This window comes from Mobula hypostoma, chromosome 12 (genome assembly GCF_963921235.1).
Source record: "Mobula hypostoma chromosome 12, sMobHyp1.1, whole genome shotgun sequence".
Classification (NCBI taxonomy): domain Eukaryota; kingdom Metazoa; phylum Chordata; class Chondrichthyes; order Myliobatiformes; family Myliobatidae; genus Mobula; species Mobula hypostoma.
In genome coordinates this window covers 6,532,716-6,549,869 of record NC_086108.1, presented here as the reverse complement: position 1 = coordinate 6,549,869, position 17,154 = coordinate 6,532,716, and the positions used below count along the sequence as shown (strand labels likewise).

The 17,154-nt window shown below is 45.0% G+C and overlaps 1 protein-coding gene across 4 annotated transcripts in view; it reads right to left on the bottom strand.

The window, feature by feature from the left end:
• Positions 1 to 17,154, bottom strand: part of LOC134354589 (calpain-9-like) — a 107,591-nt gene that overhangs the window by 29,168 nt on the left and 61,269 nt on the right. For 2 of the 4 annotated variants that reach the window (XM_063063558.1, XM_063063559.1), the window contains exons 13-17: positions 13,185 to 13,262; positions 10,500 to 10,560; positions 9,823 to 9,887; positions 8,549 to 8,617; positions 1,881 to 1,959 (exon numbers count right to left, since the gene is read on the bottom strand). In XM_063063558.1, coding sequence (XP_062919628.1) covers positions 1,881 to 1,959; positions 8,549 to 8,617; positions 9,823 to 9,887; positions 10,500 to 10,560; positions 13,185 to 13,262 — 352 coding nt within the window. The remainder of the gene's footprint in view (positions 1 to 1,880; positions 1,960 to 8,548; positions 8,618 to 9,822; positions 9,888 to 10,499; positions 10,561 to 13,184; positions 13,263 to 17,154) is intronic. The other 2 variants (XR_010019855.1, XM_063063560.1) reach the window with 2 other exon arrangements.

The window sequence follows — 17,154 nt, the reverse complement described above, 5'->3', positions numbered from 1 at the left end:
TCAGAACGGCCGAGAATCTCCCATCCATCAGGGATATTCATCAGGAGTGCTGCTTACGCAGGGCCCTTAGTATTATCAATGGTCCCACCCATCCATCCAGCGTCGTCTTTGACTTTCTACCATCAGGCAGGAGACTCCGATGCATAGAAACAAGAACGATCAGGATGGGAAACAGCTTCTTCCCCCAGACCATTCGGCTTCTAAGCTCCCTGCCACATCACATTCCAAGTGTCACCGGCTAATCTGTTCAGTATCTTACAGTATTTAATTAATGCACTTCAGTTTGTTATTTATGTGTGATTCACCTGTAAGTTTTATCCTTACCTCATCGTGTACCAGGTGGCTTACGTGTATCACTGTGCTTTACATCCGGGTTCAAGGAAACATTGTCTCGTTTCTACATACATTGTACAGTTATATGATCTATATACACGTATATAGTTAAATGGCAATAGACTTGTCTTAACTTGAATTCCTCCAGCATCTAGTGTGTGTTACTGTAGACTTCCAGCATCTGCAGAATCTCTGTGTCTATGTCAGGAGTGTGTTCCTGTGTGCACTACTGTGGGTTACTGTGTGTGTTACCGTGTGCGTTACTGTGTGTGTTACTGTGTGTGTTACCATGTGTGTTACCGTGTGCGTTACCGTGTGTGTTACTGTGTGTGTTACCGTATGTGTTACCGTGTGTGTTACTGTGTGTGTTACCGTGTGCGTTACCGTGTGTGTTACTGTGTGTGTTACTGTGTGTGTTACCGTATGTGTTACTGTGTGTGTTACTGTGTGTGTTACCGTGTGCGTTACCGTGTGCGTTACCATGTGTGTTACTGTGTGTGTTACCGTATATGTTACTGTGTGTGTTACCGTGTGCGTTACCGTGTGTGTTACTGTGTGTGTTACTGTATGTGTTACCGTGTGTGTTACCGTGTGCGTTACCGTGTGTGTTACTGTGTGTGTTACCGTATGTGTTACCGTATGTGTTACTGTGTGTGTTACTGTATGTGTTACCGTGTGCGTTACCGTGTGTGTTACCGTGTGTGTTACTGTGTGCGTTACCGTGTGTGTTACTGTGTGTGTTACTGTATGTGTTACTGTGTGTGTTACCGTGTGCGTTACCGTATGTGTTACCGTGTGTGTTACCGTGTGCGTTACCGTGTGTGTTACCGTGTGTGTTACCGTGTGTGTTACTGTATGTGTTACCGTGTGTGTTACCGTGTGCGTTACCGTGTGTGTTACTGTGTGTGTTACCGTGTGCGTTACCGTGTGTGTTACCGTGTGTGTTACCGTGTGTGTTACTGTGTGTGTTACCGTATGTGTTACCGTGTGTGTTACCGTGTGCGTTACCGTGTGTGTTACTGTGTGTGTTACCGTATGTGTTACCGTGTGTGTTACTGTGTGCGTTACCGTGTGCGTTACCGTGTGTGTTACCGTTTGTGTTACCGTGTGTGTTACCGTGTGTGTTACTGTGTGTGTTACCGTGTGTGTTACTGTGTGTGTTACTGTATGTGTTACCGTGTGCGTTACCGTGTGCGTTACCGTGTGTGTTACTGTGTGTTACCGTGTGCGTTACCGTGTGCGTTACCGTATGTGTTACCGTGTGTGTTACCGTGTGCGTTACCGTGTGCGTTACTGTGTGTGTTACCGTGTGTGTTACTGTGTGTGTTACTGTATGTGTTACCGTGTGCGTTACCGTGTGTGTTACTGTGTGTGTTACCGTGTGCGTTACCGTGTGTGTTACTGTGTGTGTTATCGTGTGTGTTACCGTGTGTGTTACTGTGTGCGTTACCGTGTGTGTTACCGTGTGCGTTACTGTGTGCGCTACCGTGTGCGTTACCGTGTGTGTTACCGTCTCGCCTGGATTGCAGTCAACTCTATCCCCTCACCTGCTGCCTGCAGAGCTCCGAACATCTCTTGACTGTCCATGGTCCCTGATCCATTCTTATCGTATCGAATGAAGACTTGCTGGAGGAAACAGCAAAACACAAAAGGATTTTCAGCACGTAATCGGTCTGTGATAAACTACAATGCCTTCAACTATTAAATATTTTGTTTCATTGAGTCTCGGCGTGGAACAGGCCCTTTGAGTCTTGCTGCCCAGCAACCCGATTTAATCGTAGCCCAGTCACGGGGCAAGTTACAATGACCAACGAACCCACCAACCGGTAAACGTTTGGACTGCGGGAGGAAACCGGAGCACCCGGAGGAAACCCAAGCATTCCACGGGGAAGTTCCGACCCCTTGCAGAAGATGCTGGAATTGAACTGCACACACCAACTCCCTGAGCTGTAATAGTGTCGCGGTAATCTCTACGCTACTTGTGGAATGTGAATAAATAATCCCTTTGAGAACTTGCAGAGTTAATTATTTGTGCCATATCTTCCACCTGTATTTCCCAAGTGATGGGATAGGCTGCAGGCAGAACAACAGTGAAGGTCTGTGTCCATATCATTCAACGCCCACACTCTTAGCAGCTGAAATTATGCTCATTATCAGAATAAAATCATAAACTCGATACCAGTTAAAATTTAATCAATTACAGTGAACGGTAGGGCACTGAGGAAAGTGGAAGAACAAAGGGCTCTGGGAAGGCAGGCTCATAATTCACTGAAAAGTAGTTTCACAGGTAGAGAGGGCCATAAGAAAAGCGTTTGGACGATTGGCATTCAGAATCAATGTATTGAACACAGGAGATAGGATGTTATGTTGAAATTGTTTAAGGCATTGGTTCCAAGGACGTGGTCTGGAAGACTAGCACACCTTCAGGGTGCCGGGTTTTCGTGGCTCTGGAGATGGGCTGATTCGAGGCCGGTGCTGCCGCCTGATGTGTCACGGGAGTAAACGGAAGATCGAAAGCAGCGAGTGGGCTGCTGGCTGTGTGCCCAGAGACCCAAGTCTTTCTCTTTGGGTACAGAGCTCGGAAAAAGCGACGCAGTAGACTTTTAACACTATAAATCGGTGAGTTGTTTTGTTATGTCTCCCCTCTCGCTATGAAACAGGGACACCTTGTTTTCCCTTATTAGGGAGAGAGAGAGAGAGCCTGCGGTAAGCAAGTAGTGTTTGGGGTACTGCGAGTCTGTGTCTTTATTGATGCTCTGCTGCATGTGTGAGTGCTCGGTGGGAGAGACAGATGCTTTTTTGCTGATGGAGGGTTTGCTGCTTGCTGCTGCTTGTGTGTGGGAGGGGGGAGCTGGGGGGTGCTGTGGGATTCTAACATTTAACTGTCATTCATTCTTTAGGGCACTCCTCTGTTTTTGTGGATGTTTGCGAAGAAAAAGAATTTCAGGGTGTATATTGTATACATTTCTCTGACAATAAATGTACCTACTGATGCTTAATTTGGAGTACTATGTGCAGTTTTGGTCACCTACCTACAGGAAAGATGTAAACAAGGCTGAAAGGGGCCGGCTGGAGACGCAATGACATTGGCGTCGGACCCGGCAGCGGAGGTTCCTGGGTTCGAAACCAGTCGGGTCCGCTCCCGAGTACGCTTTCCATCCGTGCCAGGCTGAGTGTCGAGATCGCAACTCGACCTCGTAAAATGAAGGGAAAAATACTGCGAGGGTATCTGTGTGAGGAGTGGCGTGTCACACGGTCTCTCTCTCACTCCGCGCCTTGTAAAAAAGCCATGAAAAATCCATCGTCATGGACGCAGGCACACACACGCACAGATCCGCACACAGACGCCAGAAATAAATAAATAAACAAGGCTGAAAGAGTAGAGAGAAAATTTACAAGGATATTGCCAGGTCTGGAGAACCTGAGTTGTAGGGAAAGATTGACTTTATTTCCTAGAATGTAGAAGATTGAGGGGAGGTTTGATAGAGTATACATTTGATATCAGGAGTATAGCTCAAAAACTTCTACAGATGTACCATGGAGAGCATTCTGACAGGCTGCATCACTGTCTGGTATGGAGGGGTTACTGCAAAGGACCGAAAGAAGCTGCACAAGGTTGTAAATCTAGTCAGTTCCATCTTGGGTACTCGCCTACAAAGTACCCAGGACATCTTTAGGGAGCGGTGTCTCAGAAAGGCAGCGTCCGTTATTAAAGACCTCCAGCACCCAGGGCATGCCCTTTTCTCACTGTTACCATCAGGGGGGAGATACAGAAGCCTGAAGACACACACTCAGCGATTCAGGAACAGCTTCTTCCCCTCTGCCATCTGATTCCTAAATGGACATTGAAGCTTTGGACACTACCTCACCTTTTAAAAATATACAGTATTTATGTTTTTGCACGTCTGTTTTTAATCTATTCAACACATGTAATTGATTTACTTGTTTATTTATTATTTTTATTTTACTTATTATTATTTTTCTCTCTTTGCATTGAACTGCTGCTGCTAAGTTAACAAATCTCATGTCACATGCCAGTGATAATAAACCTGATTCTGATTCTAGATAGGGTAAATATAAGCAGACTTTTTCCACTGAGGTTGGGTGAGTCTTTTACTAGAGGTCATGGGTTAAGGGTGAAAGGTGAAATATTTAAGGGAACGTGATGGGGAACAACTTCTCTCAGAGGGTGGTGAGAGAGTGGAACGAGTTGCCGGCGCAAGTGGTGGATGCGATTTTGATTTCAACATTTAAGAGAAGTTTGGATAGGTACATGGATGGTAGGGATATGGAGGACTATGGCCCCAGTGCAGGTCAATGGGAGTAGGCAGTTTAAATGGTTCGGCACGGACTAGATGGGCCAAAGGGCCTGTTTCTGTGCTGTCGAGCTCTATGACTCTAAACACAAGGTGCAATCACAATAACTTGGAACCGAATGCACCCAAAACCATGCAGATACACATTGACTTCAGGAGAAATGTGCCTCCTCTCTACCCGGTCTCCAGCAACAGCTCGATGGTTAGCACCATTTCAACATTCAGTTCCTGGGCACCATTATTTCACAGAGCCTCACAAGAGAGAACCACATCTTCTCCAGTGACGAAAATATTCAGCAGAGAATGTACTTCTTGCGGCAGCTGGTAAAATTCCAACTTCTCCAGGACATCGGGGTGCAATTCTACACTGTTATCAGCGAGAACATCCTCACATTGGCCACGACTATCTGGTTTGGGTGCAAAGTCCTCTCACCTTCCCCAGAGCATCCTGGTGTAATTCTACGCTGCTATCACAGGAAGCATCCTCACATCAGCCATGACTGTCTGGTTGGTGCAGCATCTTCTCACAATAGGCGGAAACTGCAGAGAGCTGTCAGGCCTGCAGAAGATGCTATTAGCTACAGTCCACCATCATTGCAGGACTTGCATGTCTCCAGGACAAAGTAGAGGGCAGGGAAAACCATTGTGGACACTGCTCACCCTGTGTATAAACGTTTCCAAATGCTCACTTCCAGAAAGCGCCAACATCATCATCATGTGCCATGTCATATGACGTGGGCGATCATGGTCTTATGACCATGATTGTTCTTGGCAAATGTTTCTACTGAAGTGGGTTTGCCATCGCCTTCTTCTGGGCAGTGTCTTTACAAGACGGGTGACCCCAGCCATTATCAATACTCTCCAGTTTGTCTGCCTGGCGTCAGTGGTCGTATAACCAGGACTTGTGATCTGCACCAGCTGCTCATACGACCATCCACCACGTGTTCCCATGGCTTCACGTGACGCTGATCAGAGGGGGTGGGGGGTCTGAGGGGCTAAGCAGGTGTTACACCTTACCCAAGGACGTCCTGCAGGCTAGTGTAGGGAAGGAACGCCCCACACCTCCTTCGGTAGGGACGTATCTCCACCACACCACCCCAATAGCTATAGGGCTATTAAAGGCAAAACTTCACACTATCTTAAAACTTCCTTCCCCCAGGCAGTTAATCTACCACTCTTCCCCTCTATCACTGCACTATAAATAATTTAAACTACTTTTTATAATGCTATCTACATTGTAAATACATGCTGGTATTAATATACTATACTTACACACATTTTATTCCATATCCATGTTTCTAACTTTATTTTTATATTATTCTTCACATAATTCTGATATTTGGAAGATGGTGACAGTGAACAATATGACTAAGATGGGTCAGGAAGCAAGTCCTTTCGTTTATTTTACATCTTTTTATTCCAGACGTGGTTCTGCTGCTGTTGGAGCCTTCTGTCTACATTCTAACTGTGTGTTTTCGGGCTGATCTGGGCAATCTGGCGCTTTACTGTCTCTGTGAGGGTTCCATGAGGCTGTGAGCAAAGTGTGCACCGTGGAGGCGTGGAAACGGGGCGTATCCCCCACAATCGACTCCGTCTCCCGCCCATCTTGACGATTAAAGTGCCAGGAAAGATTGAAATCGAGGCGGGCGATGTTCAGCACTGTCCACCATCCTCCCGCTCGCTGCTGCTGCTGGAGAAGGCGTCTGCGTGTGACGGTCTCTCACTCGCTGCTGCCCAGGGAAGGTCCTTCCGTTCGTTTGACTCCCCTTTCTCCCTCCATGCTGTCAAAGAGGGTGGTAGGGAGGTACTGGAGCACAGTTTAATCGACGTGGTTTGTGGAATGTGGACTCTAATTCTCGTTTATGATGTGTTTCTGGTCATTCCTATTTTAGTTGCTAGTTTCGGCGATCTTGAATTGGGGCAGCCTGCAGATAATGAGCTGAAATATACCTTTTGATCTTGTGTTTTTAATATTCTGTGTTTTTACTCTTTTTTCTTGTTGCCAATTGCGCTTTTGTTTATTTATGTATGGGGGGGGTTGATTTTTTTCTCTTTGAACTGGTTGGTTGGTTCCACAGGGGTTTCTTTGTTTCGTGGCTGTCTGTGGAGAAGGCAAATCTCCGGGTTGTATACTGTATACACATTTTGATAATAAATGTACTTGGAATTCTTTATAATTGTGGTACGTTGTTGGCTTTGTTGCACGTCGTGCCCTGAGCGACACACCACAGGCCTGCCGCAAAGGAGTGGGGAGAGACAGAGAGGGTTCAGAATCAGAATCAAGTTTATCATCACTGGCATGTGACGTGAAATTCTAGAGATCGGGCCCACTGAAGACACGCAGCCAGTGGTAAACTGAAGGAAGGTAACGTTGGAAGAACGGTCGGCACTGGAGGGACACAGCGATCTTGGACAGTTGAGCGGTGGTGGCTTCAAGGGCAGAGAGGAGCAAGCGAACGATTCCTCAATCAACATCTTCCAAATAGTAAATCATTTCAGCTTTTCTACGTCTTCAACTTAATCTTTTTTGGCATAATTTTGTTTTTGAAACTGTTGGAGCCTGTGACTTACAGTCTGTAGTTCGATCGAGTGAGCTAGAAAACGCCAGGAGAAAAATGTGAGCACAAGCCAGCACGAGCAGAAACTGAGAGAGAGGAGAGGCCGTGATCGACCACGAGGAGAAGCTGAGAGAGAGACAAGGGGCTGTGATCGACCACGAGGAGAAGCTGAGAGAGAGATGAGGGGCTGTGATCGACCACGAGGAGAAGCTGAGAGAGAGACGAGCGGCTGTGATCGACTACCACGAGGAGAAACTGAGAGAGAGGAGAGGCCGTAATCGACTACCATGAGGAGAAACTGAGAGAGAGGAGAGGCCGTGATCGACTACCATGAGGAGAAGCTGAGAGACGAAGGGCCGTGATCAACCACGAGAAACTGAGAGAGACGAGGGGCCATAAAGCATCGAAGAAGAATGAAACATCGAGACAAATGCAGAGGAGAGTGAGGGGTTCTCGGGGAAGCCGCTGGTTTGAGTTATTGCCCTCGGAGGGGCTGCTGGGTCCCGATGCTCTTGGAGATGTTATTGAAGTTCTGAGTTTTATGGATTGGACATTGGCCTCTTTTAGTTCTGTTTTTTTCGTGTTCTCGCCCATGCTTTCTTCTTGCTGATACACGGGCTGGGGTTTGGGTGATCTGTTAGTTTTTGTGTGAGGGAGGCGTGGGGAGTGTTTGGGGTTTGCGAGTTTTTGTTTCTCTTTCTTTTGGTACGGGGGGATTGATGTCTTTCTTTCAATCACTCTTATGGTATTCTGCATTTTGAGGCTATCTGGAGAAGACAAATCTCAGAGTTGTATTCTGCATACATACTTTGATCATAAAATAAAACTTTGAATAACTTAAATAAAAATAATAATTACTGTACGTCAGTGTGAGATGGGAACCAGGTGATGGGACTTCGGATAAATTCACTTCCATTTATTGCTGGGAGTTTTCTACACCTCTCTCTAACTTCCTGGACAGATTGGTTAGGTAAATGGGGTGTGTTTCTATGTCATAAATGTGAATGCCTTTCCTACATTCTTTGTACTTTCACAAAATAGTTCAGGCAGCAGGCATTCTGAAGGGGTGTATACCAATGTATGCACATGTGGACCCAGCGAGAAACTAGAAATAAACTATTAAGTCCCACCACAACAACGTTGACAAGAAAGCTCCAAGTTTGACTCTGAGGTTTGAAGTGAAAAATAAGAGGTTGGTTAAGGTATTTCCAATAGCCAACACCCCCACCCTACCCCACCTCAGTCTCACTCTCATCCCTGTCCCACTCTAACACCAGACCTCAGTACATTATAACCAGACCTTTCCACACAACGGGGTAAAGATCCTTTGCCAATACTCACTGTCCAATGGCAGATTTTAGTCCAGAGATGACTAAATCCTTCAAATCGCATTTTTCCAAAGCCTTGGTTCTGTTTATCCCAGGTTAAGGAATTGTTTAATTACCACGTAAACACAATGGGATTCTGAAATGCTTAAATAGAATAACCAAAAAGGGCCAGTCATGCCTGTTGTAAACAAGGCAACCATATTTGATATGGGTAATCAACTGTATTTAATGTGGGTAAGGCAACCATATTTGATGTGGGCATGGGATGACATTTAATGTGGGTAGGGCAACTATATTTGATAGAGACATAGAAAAGTACAACCTGGAAACAGGCCCTTTGGCCCATCTAGTCTGTGCTGATTAATTTAAGCTGCCGACTCCCATCGACCTACACCTGGACCGTAACCCTCCATACTCCTACCATCCATGTACCTATCCCAGTTTCTCCTAAATGTTGAAATTGAGTTCGAATGCACCACTTGTGCTAGTAGCTTGTTCTACACTTGCACAACCCTCTGAGTGAAGTTGTTTTCTCTCATGTTCCCCTTAATCTTTTTATCTTTCACCCTTAGCCCATGACTTCTGGTTGTAGTCCCACCCAACCTGAGTAGAAAAAGCCTGTTTGCATTTACCCTATCTATACCCCTCATAATTTTGTATACCATCAAGTCTCCCCCAAACTTCTATGTCCCAAGGACTGAAGTCCTAACATATTTAATCATTTCTTATAACCCAGGCCCTCCAGTCCCACCAACATCCTTGTCAAGTTTCTCTGCACTTTTTCAACCTTATGATGTGGGTGAACAACTATATGTGACCCGGGCAAGCCGACCGAATTTGATGTGCGGAGGATATCAGCAATGGTCAGTAGTCCATCTGGCTGATGTTGCTCATTCTGCAGGATAATGACTTGGGACACCAATGGGTGCAGACCAAACTACCATGCCACCACGTTGTGAGGTCCAGACCATGAAACTATTAATGCTTGCTAGTGATATGATGTGCTCACTCAATGAACCAAACTGGATTATCAGACAATCATGGTCTAGTTAGATCAGTGGTCTGTCCCTTAACTCGAGTGTTGTTCCTGGGTGCACCTTGTCTGCAATATCTTCAGCGGCAGGTTGTTCAGGCAGTTGGAAAATCTGGGCTCGCTTCTGAATGTCAGTGTGACATCTGCAGGACCTTAGCCCAGCCTGAGGTGGGGGGGGGGGAACCGGAGAGGGATAGGGCACACTGAACTTTCATCCTCCCACACAGGTCCTTTTCGAGGCCATAAAAGGATACATCTGTCAGCGAAATGAGGCTTCTGCAGGCGTCCAGTCCAAACTGATCCCACTTCTCACTGAGACCTAGAAGGACAATGAGACAGAAGGTGACTGTAGTTCCTGCCTGAAATTAAAGATTTAAATTTTTATAATCTCAGAAGTCAATAACCCCCGATGAATACACAGAGTGTGGGAGGAACCCAGCCAGTCAGGCAGCATCTATGGCGATGTTTTCTCTGAACTGACGGAGGCTGAGGGCAGATTTGATACAGGTTTACAAGATCATCTATCCACTTATTGACACACAGCATGGAGTAAACACTTCAGGCCACGTCACCCAGCAATCCCCCAAATTAATCCTAGCCTAATCATGGGGCAATTTACAATGAACAATTAACCTTCCAGCCATTACATCTTTGGACTGTGGGAGGAAACTGGAGCACCCGGAGGTCACGGGGAGAACGTACAAACTCCTTACAGGCAGTGACGGGAATTGATCCCGGGTCACCGGTACTGTAAACCATTGTGCTACCTTACCGCCTCATTATCTGTTTCCAACTCTTTACCCAGTTTATTTACTTTGAACCTTGTCTCGTCAAGACACACAGGTGGGTCTGGGAAACCCATTTCGCTTGGTTAGCTCCTTTGTCCAAGGGAGAGAAGGGACTGCAAGTGTCTGAACTCTGTCATACCTACCCGTTTTCTGCAGAATCTCTGCCAGCAGTTTCTGAAACTCCAGTGCTGATATTGCCTCATCCTGCATTGACATTAAAGATAGAATGCTTTATCTGTCACAAGTACATCAAAACATACAGTGTGTAGGAGCCATGCATCTATTTTCTGTCTGTATTGTATTTTGTGATGGGCGTTTATTATGGACAATTTGTCACGTGGGTTGGGCGTGCTAGAAGCAAGGCATATAGTTATGTATTTTCACTTTGCCTTAGTCAGTTTAGTCGAGTTGAGAGAGGGTAAGCCAAGGGAACGGTATTTTTTTGTTGACCGCTGACTTCACTAATAATTCTGCTGTATCGCTAATTTAGTTTAATCAATTTTCTAAAAAGAATCTCTATAAGATGGTTCATCTTTGCTGGTCTTGTAATACACGATCGAATGTACTTTTTCAACTTGAAAGTTATTTATTTCAGAAGCACGTCATACATTGTTAATACATATTGATTCAGCTACAAACAACCGGCTATATTTTATTAGGAGTTGAGGAAATTGCAAATTTCTGCAGTTGTACCATGGAGAGCATTCTAACTGGCTGCATCACTGTCTAGTATGGCGGGGGGGTGGAGTGACCACTGCACAGGATCGAAATAAGCTGCAGAGAGTTGTAAACTCAGATGCTCCATCATGGCCACCAGCCTCCCCAGCATGCAGGACATCTTCAAGGAGCGATGCCTCAAAAAGGCAGCATCCATCATGAAGGACCCCCGTCACCCAGGGCATGCCTTGTTCTCATTATTATCATCAGGGAGGAGGTACAGAAACCTGAAGACACACACTCAGCGATTCAGGAACAGTTTCTTCCCCTCTGCCATCCGATTTCTGAATGGACGTTGAACCCATCAACACTACCTCACTACTTTTTTTGCACTATTTATTTAACTATTTTCTATATACTTATTGTAATTCACAGTTTTTATTATTTTGTATGGCAATGTACCGTTACTGCATAACAACAAATTTCACTACGTATTAAACTGTCAACTTTATCTCTCAGTTCAGGAACGTTGACTGTCCATTTCCCTCCAAGTATGCTTGACCATTTTTTGTGCACTGATCCCCTCTGTCTACACTTCTCACCGCCAGACCTCAAGTCGGAGACATCACCCACCCCAGACACACTCTCTTCTCCCCTCTCCCATCAGGCAGAAGATTGAAAAGCCTGAAAACACGTCCCAGCAGGCTCAAGTACAGCTTCTGTCCCAACGCTGTCAGATCTCTTGTACAGTAAGATGGACTCTTGGCCTCACAACCTACCTCATTATGTTCATGCACTTTGTCTACCCAGTCTCCAACTTCCCTGTACTTTATTCTGTATTACCTCATTCTAGCTCAATACACCGTGTAAGGGTTTAATCTGCATTGTTGGAAACCACTGTTTTTTTTAAATAAGATTTGTAGTTTTTAACAAACTTGTGTATTTCTCACACTCACTGGCAGAAAGCTGTATAGCAGCTAAACAAACAGTTTATCACCTTTCTCCTTTTTCATTGGCTAAGATTTAGCACATTACACATGTGATGTAATTGTTTTAATCAAGTAGGCTATTAACTAGTTTCTCTCTATCAAAGGAATTTCTGATCTATAAAAGTGACTGATTTTCAGAGGTGCCATCTTTTCTTTTGCTTCTTGTCTTCGCATTCACTGCTCAGCATCGTACCTCAGCTCTTTATTTAGTTTGCTCAGTATTTGTACGTCGGTTTGTACTCTAAAATAAACTTCTGTTAGAATTAAGACTGCTTGCCATTTTTTGACTCCCAGAAGAACCCTAAGGGTCAGATATTAAACAGAGATCCATCACTCCCTGCTACCTCAGTAAAGCATCCAGATGTCAAAATTGAAGACCTCTCCAACCCCAGACATTCTCTCTTCTTACCTCTCCCACCGGGCAGAAGACAGAAAAGTCTGAATGCACGTACCACCAGGCTCAAGGACAGCTCCTACCTCACTGTAATCAGATTCTTGTTCGATATAATGGACCTTTGACCTCACAATCTACCTCATTTAGATCTTGCACTTTGTCTACCTGCTCTCCATCTTCTCTGTACTTTATTCCGCTTTCTGTTTTACCATGTTCTACCTCCATCCACTGTGTAATGTTTTCATCTGTATTGTTGGAAATCACTTTAAAAAAATACTTTCTATAAGCTCTGTATTTTTAACAATCTCATGTACTTTTCACAGTACTTTTCCATCCCCACTCACTGGCAGAAAGCGGTATAGCAGCTAAACTAACGATTTATCACCACTCTCATTTTTCATTGGCTAGGTATTAGCCCATTATCCACTTGATGTAATTGTTTTAATTTTGTACACTATTAACTAGTTTGTTCCTATCTAAGGCACCATCTTTCGCTTTGCTTAGCTTCTTTATTCTTCTGTCTTTGCATCATCATCTCTCAGCTCTTTGTATGTTGCCTGTATTTTAATATGAACTGAAATCTGGGAACTAAGACTTCTCGTCATTCCTGGAAGAACATCCAAGGATCAGAAATCAAACAGAGACGCAAGACAAAATTTGACAATAATAAAACCAATTCCAGTTCCACACCAGGTGGATGAGCCCGAAGGAGAAGTCTGTCCAGCGTGGAAGGCTGCAGCCTGAAAGAGGGCAGAGGAAGTCTGGTGAGGAACTGCATACAAACTCACCGGCCCACTGTACTTGTTAAACAATTCCCTGGAATCTTCAGCAGGCGGAAGGGGGCAGTGTACAAGGTCGGGCTGAACCTGGAGAATAAGGGGTTAAACACTATCAGTACTAGGTCCACAGGAATGTAAGGGTTAATGTATGAGGAGCATTTGATGGCTCTGGGCCTGTACTCACTGGAGTTAAAAAGGCAGCATCCATCATTAAAGACCCCCCAATTACCTAGCACATGCCCTGATCTCATTGCTACCATCAGGGAGGAGGTACAGGAGCCTGAAGACACACACTCGACAAGTCAGGAACAGCTTCTTCCCCTCTGCCATCTGATTTCTGAATGGACATTGAACCCTTGGCACTACCTCAGTTTTTATTTCTATTTTTGCACTTCTTATTCAACTATTATACTGTATAGACACACACACACACACACACACACTCACACACTGTAATTCAGTTTTTTTCTCTATTATCATGTATTGTATTGTACTGCTGCCGCAAAGTTAACAAGTTTCACGACATATGCCAGTGATCCTGAATCTGATTTTGATTTCACTGAAAGCTACTGAATATTATCATCATCATAGCTTGTCACACCAGACAGCCAGCCACTCTAGTGTTGTTTGGTTGATGTTGAGCAGGTCAGTGTCAGCTAAATCAGGTGAGAGTGGGCAGTTGCGCAGAACGTGTTCGATGTTCTGCCCCCTTTCGCCACACTCACAGGATTCGCTGGTCTTTAAACCCCACTTCACCATATTGTCTCCTGTCCTACAAACTCCCGCTCTCGCTCTGTTGAGAGTACACCACTTCCGTCTATCAAGCAGTGCCCCGTCTGGTAACATTTCTGTGGGGTCTTGTACTGTATTGTTTGGTGGGGTTCTGGCTTCTGTTTGTTGCCAGAGGTCAATCTTGTATGTTTGGGGGATGTTCCGTGTGGTAGTTCCTCCACTGTAGCAAAGCTTTTCCTCGATTTTAGGCGGTTGGAAGCTGACACATGATGATGTAGTGGGTGCCGTGGATATTGAAAGGCCTAGACAAACTGGATGTGCACAGGAGGTTTCCTATAGTGGGGGAGTCTAGGACCAGAAGTCACAGCCTCAGAACAGAGAGAAATCTATTTAGATCAGAGATGAAGAGGAATTTCTTTAGCCAGAGGGCGGTGAATCTGTGGAATTCATCGCCTCAGACGGCTGTGGAGGCCAAGTAATTTGGTATATTTAAAGCAGAGGTTGATAGGTTCTTGATCAGTCAAGGAGTCAAAGGTTACGAGGAGAAGGCAGGATACTGGGGTCGAGAGGGGTAATAAATCAGCCGTGATGGAATGATAGAGGAGATTCGATGGGCTGAATGGCCTAATTCTGCTCCTATGTCTTATGGTCTATTTACAGCTTTGTTTCAAATGTCTGCGGCAGGGGTTCCCAACCTTTTTAATGACGTGGACCAATGGCATTAAGCAAGGCGTCTGTGAACTCTGCAGCATGAAACAGCAGCATTGAAATGGAGTACTTGCTAGTAATTTGTTAACACACAAAGAATGACAGCTGTGCCCCTGCGTCCTACCAGCTGAACTATCGACAGCTGGTTCCATAAGACCATAAGATAAAGGAGCAGAAGTTGGCCATCCGGCCCATCAAGTCTGCTCCGCTATTTTATCATGAGCTGATCCATTCTCCCATTTAGTCCCACTCCCCCGCCTTCTCACCATAACCTTTGATGCCCTGGCTACTCAGATACCTATCAATCTCTGCCTTAAATACACCCAATGACTTGGCCTCCACTGCCGCCTGTGGCAACAAATTCCATAGATTCACCACCCTCTGACTAAAAAAATTTCTTCGCATCTCTGTTCTGAATGGGCGTCCTTCAATCCTTAAGTCATGCCCTCTCGTACGAGACTCCCCCATCATGGGAAACAACTTTGCCACATCCAGTCTGTCCATGCCTTTCAACATTCAAAATGTTTCTATGAGGTCTCCCCTCATTCTTCTAAACTCCAAGGAATACAGTCCAAGAGCGGACAAACGTTCCTCATATGTTAACCCTCTCATTCCCGGAATCATTCTAGTGAATCTTCTCTGTACCCTCTCCAACATCAGCACATCCTTTCTTAAATAAGGCGCCCAAAACTGCCCACAGTATTCCAACTGAGGTCTCACCAGAGCCTCAACATCACATCTCTGCTCCTATACTCTATTCCTCTAGAAATGAATGCCAACATTGCATTCACCTTCTTCACCACCGACTCAACCTGGAGGTTAACCTTAAGGGTATCCTGCACGAGGACTCCCAAGTCCCGTTGCATCTCCGAAGTTTGAATTCTTTCCCCATTTAAATAATAGTCTGCCCGTTTATTACTTCTGCCAAAGTGCATAACCATACACTTTCCAACATTGTACTTCATTTGCCACTTCTTTGCCCATTCTTCCAATCTATCCAAGTCTCTCTGCAGACTCTCCGTTTCCTCAGCACTACCGGCCCCTCCACCTATCTTCGTATTGTCAGCAAACTTAGCCACAAAGCCATCTATTCCATAATCCAAATCGTTGATGTACAATGTTAAAAAGAAGCGGCCCCAACACGAACCCCTGTGGAACACCACTGGTAACCGGCAGCCAACCAGAATAGGATCCCTTTATTCCCACTCTCTGTTTCCCGACAATCAGCCAACGGTCTATCCATGTATGTAACTTTCCTGTAATTCCATGGGCTCTTACCTTGTTAAGTAGCCTCATGTATGGCACCTTGTCAAACTCTCCCTCACTTAAATCCAAATCACGCGCTAGTCTCGACACCATCATTATGGTGTCGAGGTCCTCATCGACGTCAACGATGGACGAACAACCACAACAACAACCTTGTCAAAGGCCTTCTGAAAATCCAAATATACAACATTCACTGCATCCCCCTTGTCTAGCCTACTGATAATTTCCTCAAAAAATTGTAATAGGTTTGTCAGGCAGAATTTTCCTTTAAGGAAACCATGCTGAGTTCTGCCTATCTTGTCATATGCCTCCAGGTCCTCAGTAACCTCATCCTTGACAATCAACTCCAACAACTTCCCAACCACTGATGTCAAGCTAACAGGTCTATAATTTCCTTTTTGCTTCCTTGCCCCCTTCTTAAATAGCGGAGTGACATTTGCAATTTTCCAGTCCTCCGGAACCATGCCAGAATCTAGCGACTTTTGAAAGATCATCGCTAATGCCTCCGCAATCTCCACAGCTACTTCCTTCTGAACACGAGGGTGCATTCCATCTGGTCTGGGAGATTTACCTACCTTTAGACTATTCAGCTTCCTGAGTACTTTCTCTGTTGTAATTGTGACTGCGCACACTTCTCTTCCCTGACACCCTTGAGTGTCCGGTATACTGCTGATGTCTTCCTCAGTGAAGACTGATGCAAAATACTCGTTCAGTTCCTCTGCCATCTCCTTATCTCCCATTACAATTTCTCCAGCATCATTTTCTATCGGTCCTATATCTACTCTCACCTGTCTTTTACTCTTCATATACTTGAAAAAGCTTTTAGTATCCTCTTTGATATTATTTGCTAGCTTCCTTTCATAGTTAACCTTTTCCCTCTTAATGACCTTCTTAGTTTTCTTTTGTAAGCTTTTAAAAACTTCCCAATCCTCTGTCTTCCCACTAATTTTTGCTTCCTTGTATGCCCTCTCCTTTGCTTTAACTTTGGCTTTGACTTCTCTTGTCAACCACTGTTGCATCCTTTTTCCATTTGAAAATTTCTTCTTTTTTGGAATATACCTGTCTTGCACCTTCCTCACTTCTCGCATAAACTCCAGCCACTGCTGCTCTGCCGTCCTTTCCACTAGTATCCCTTTCCAGTCAACTTTGGCCAGTTCCTCTCTCATGCCACTGTAATTTCCTTTACTCCACTGAAATACCGACACATCAGATTTCGGCTTCTCTTTTTCAAATTTCACAGTGAACTCAATCATGTTATGATCACTGCCTCCTA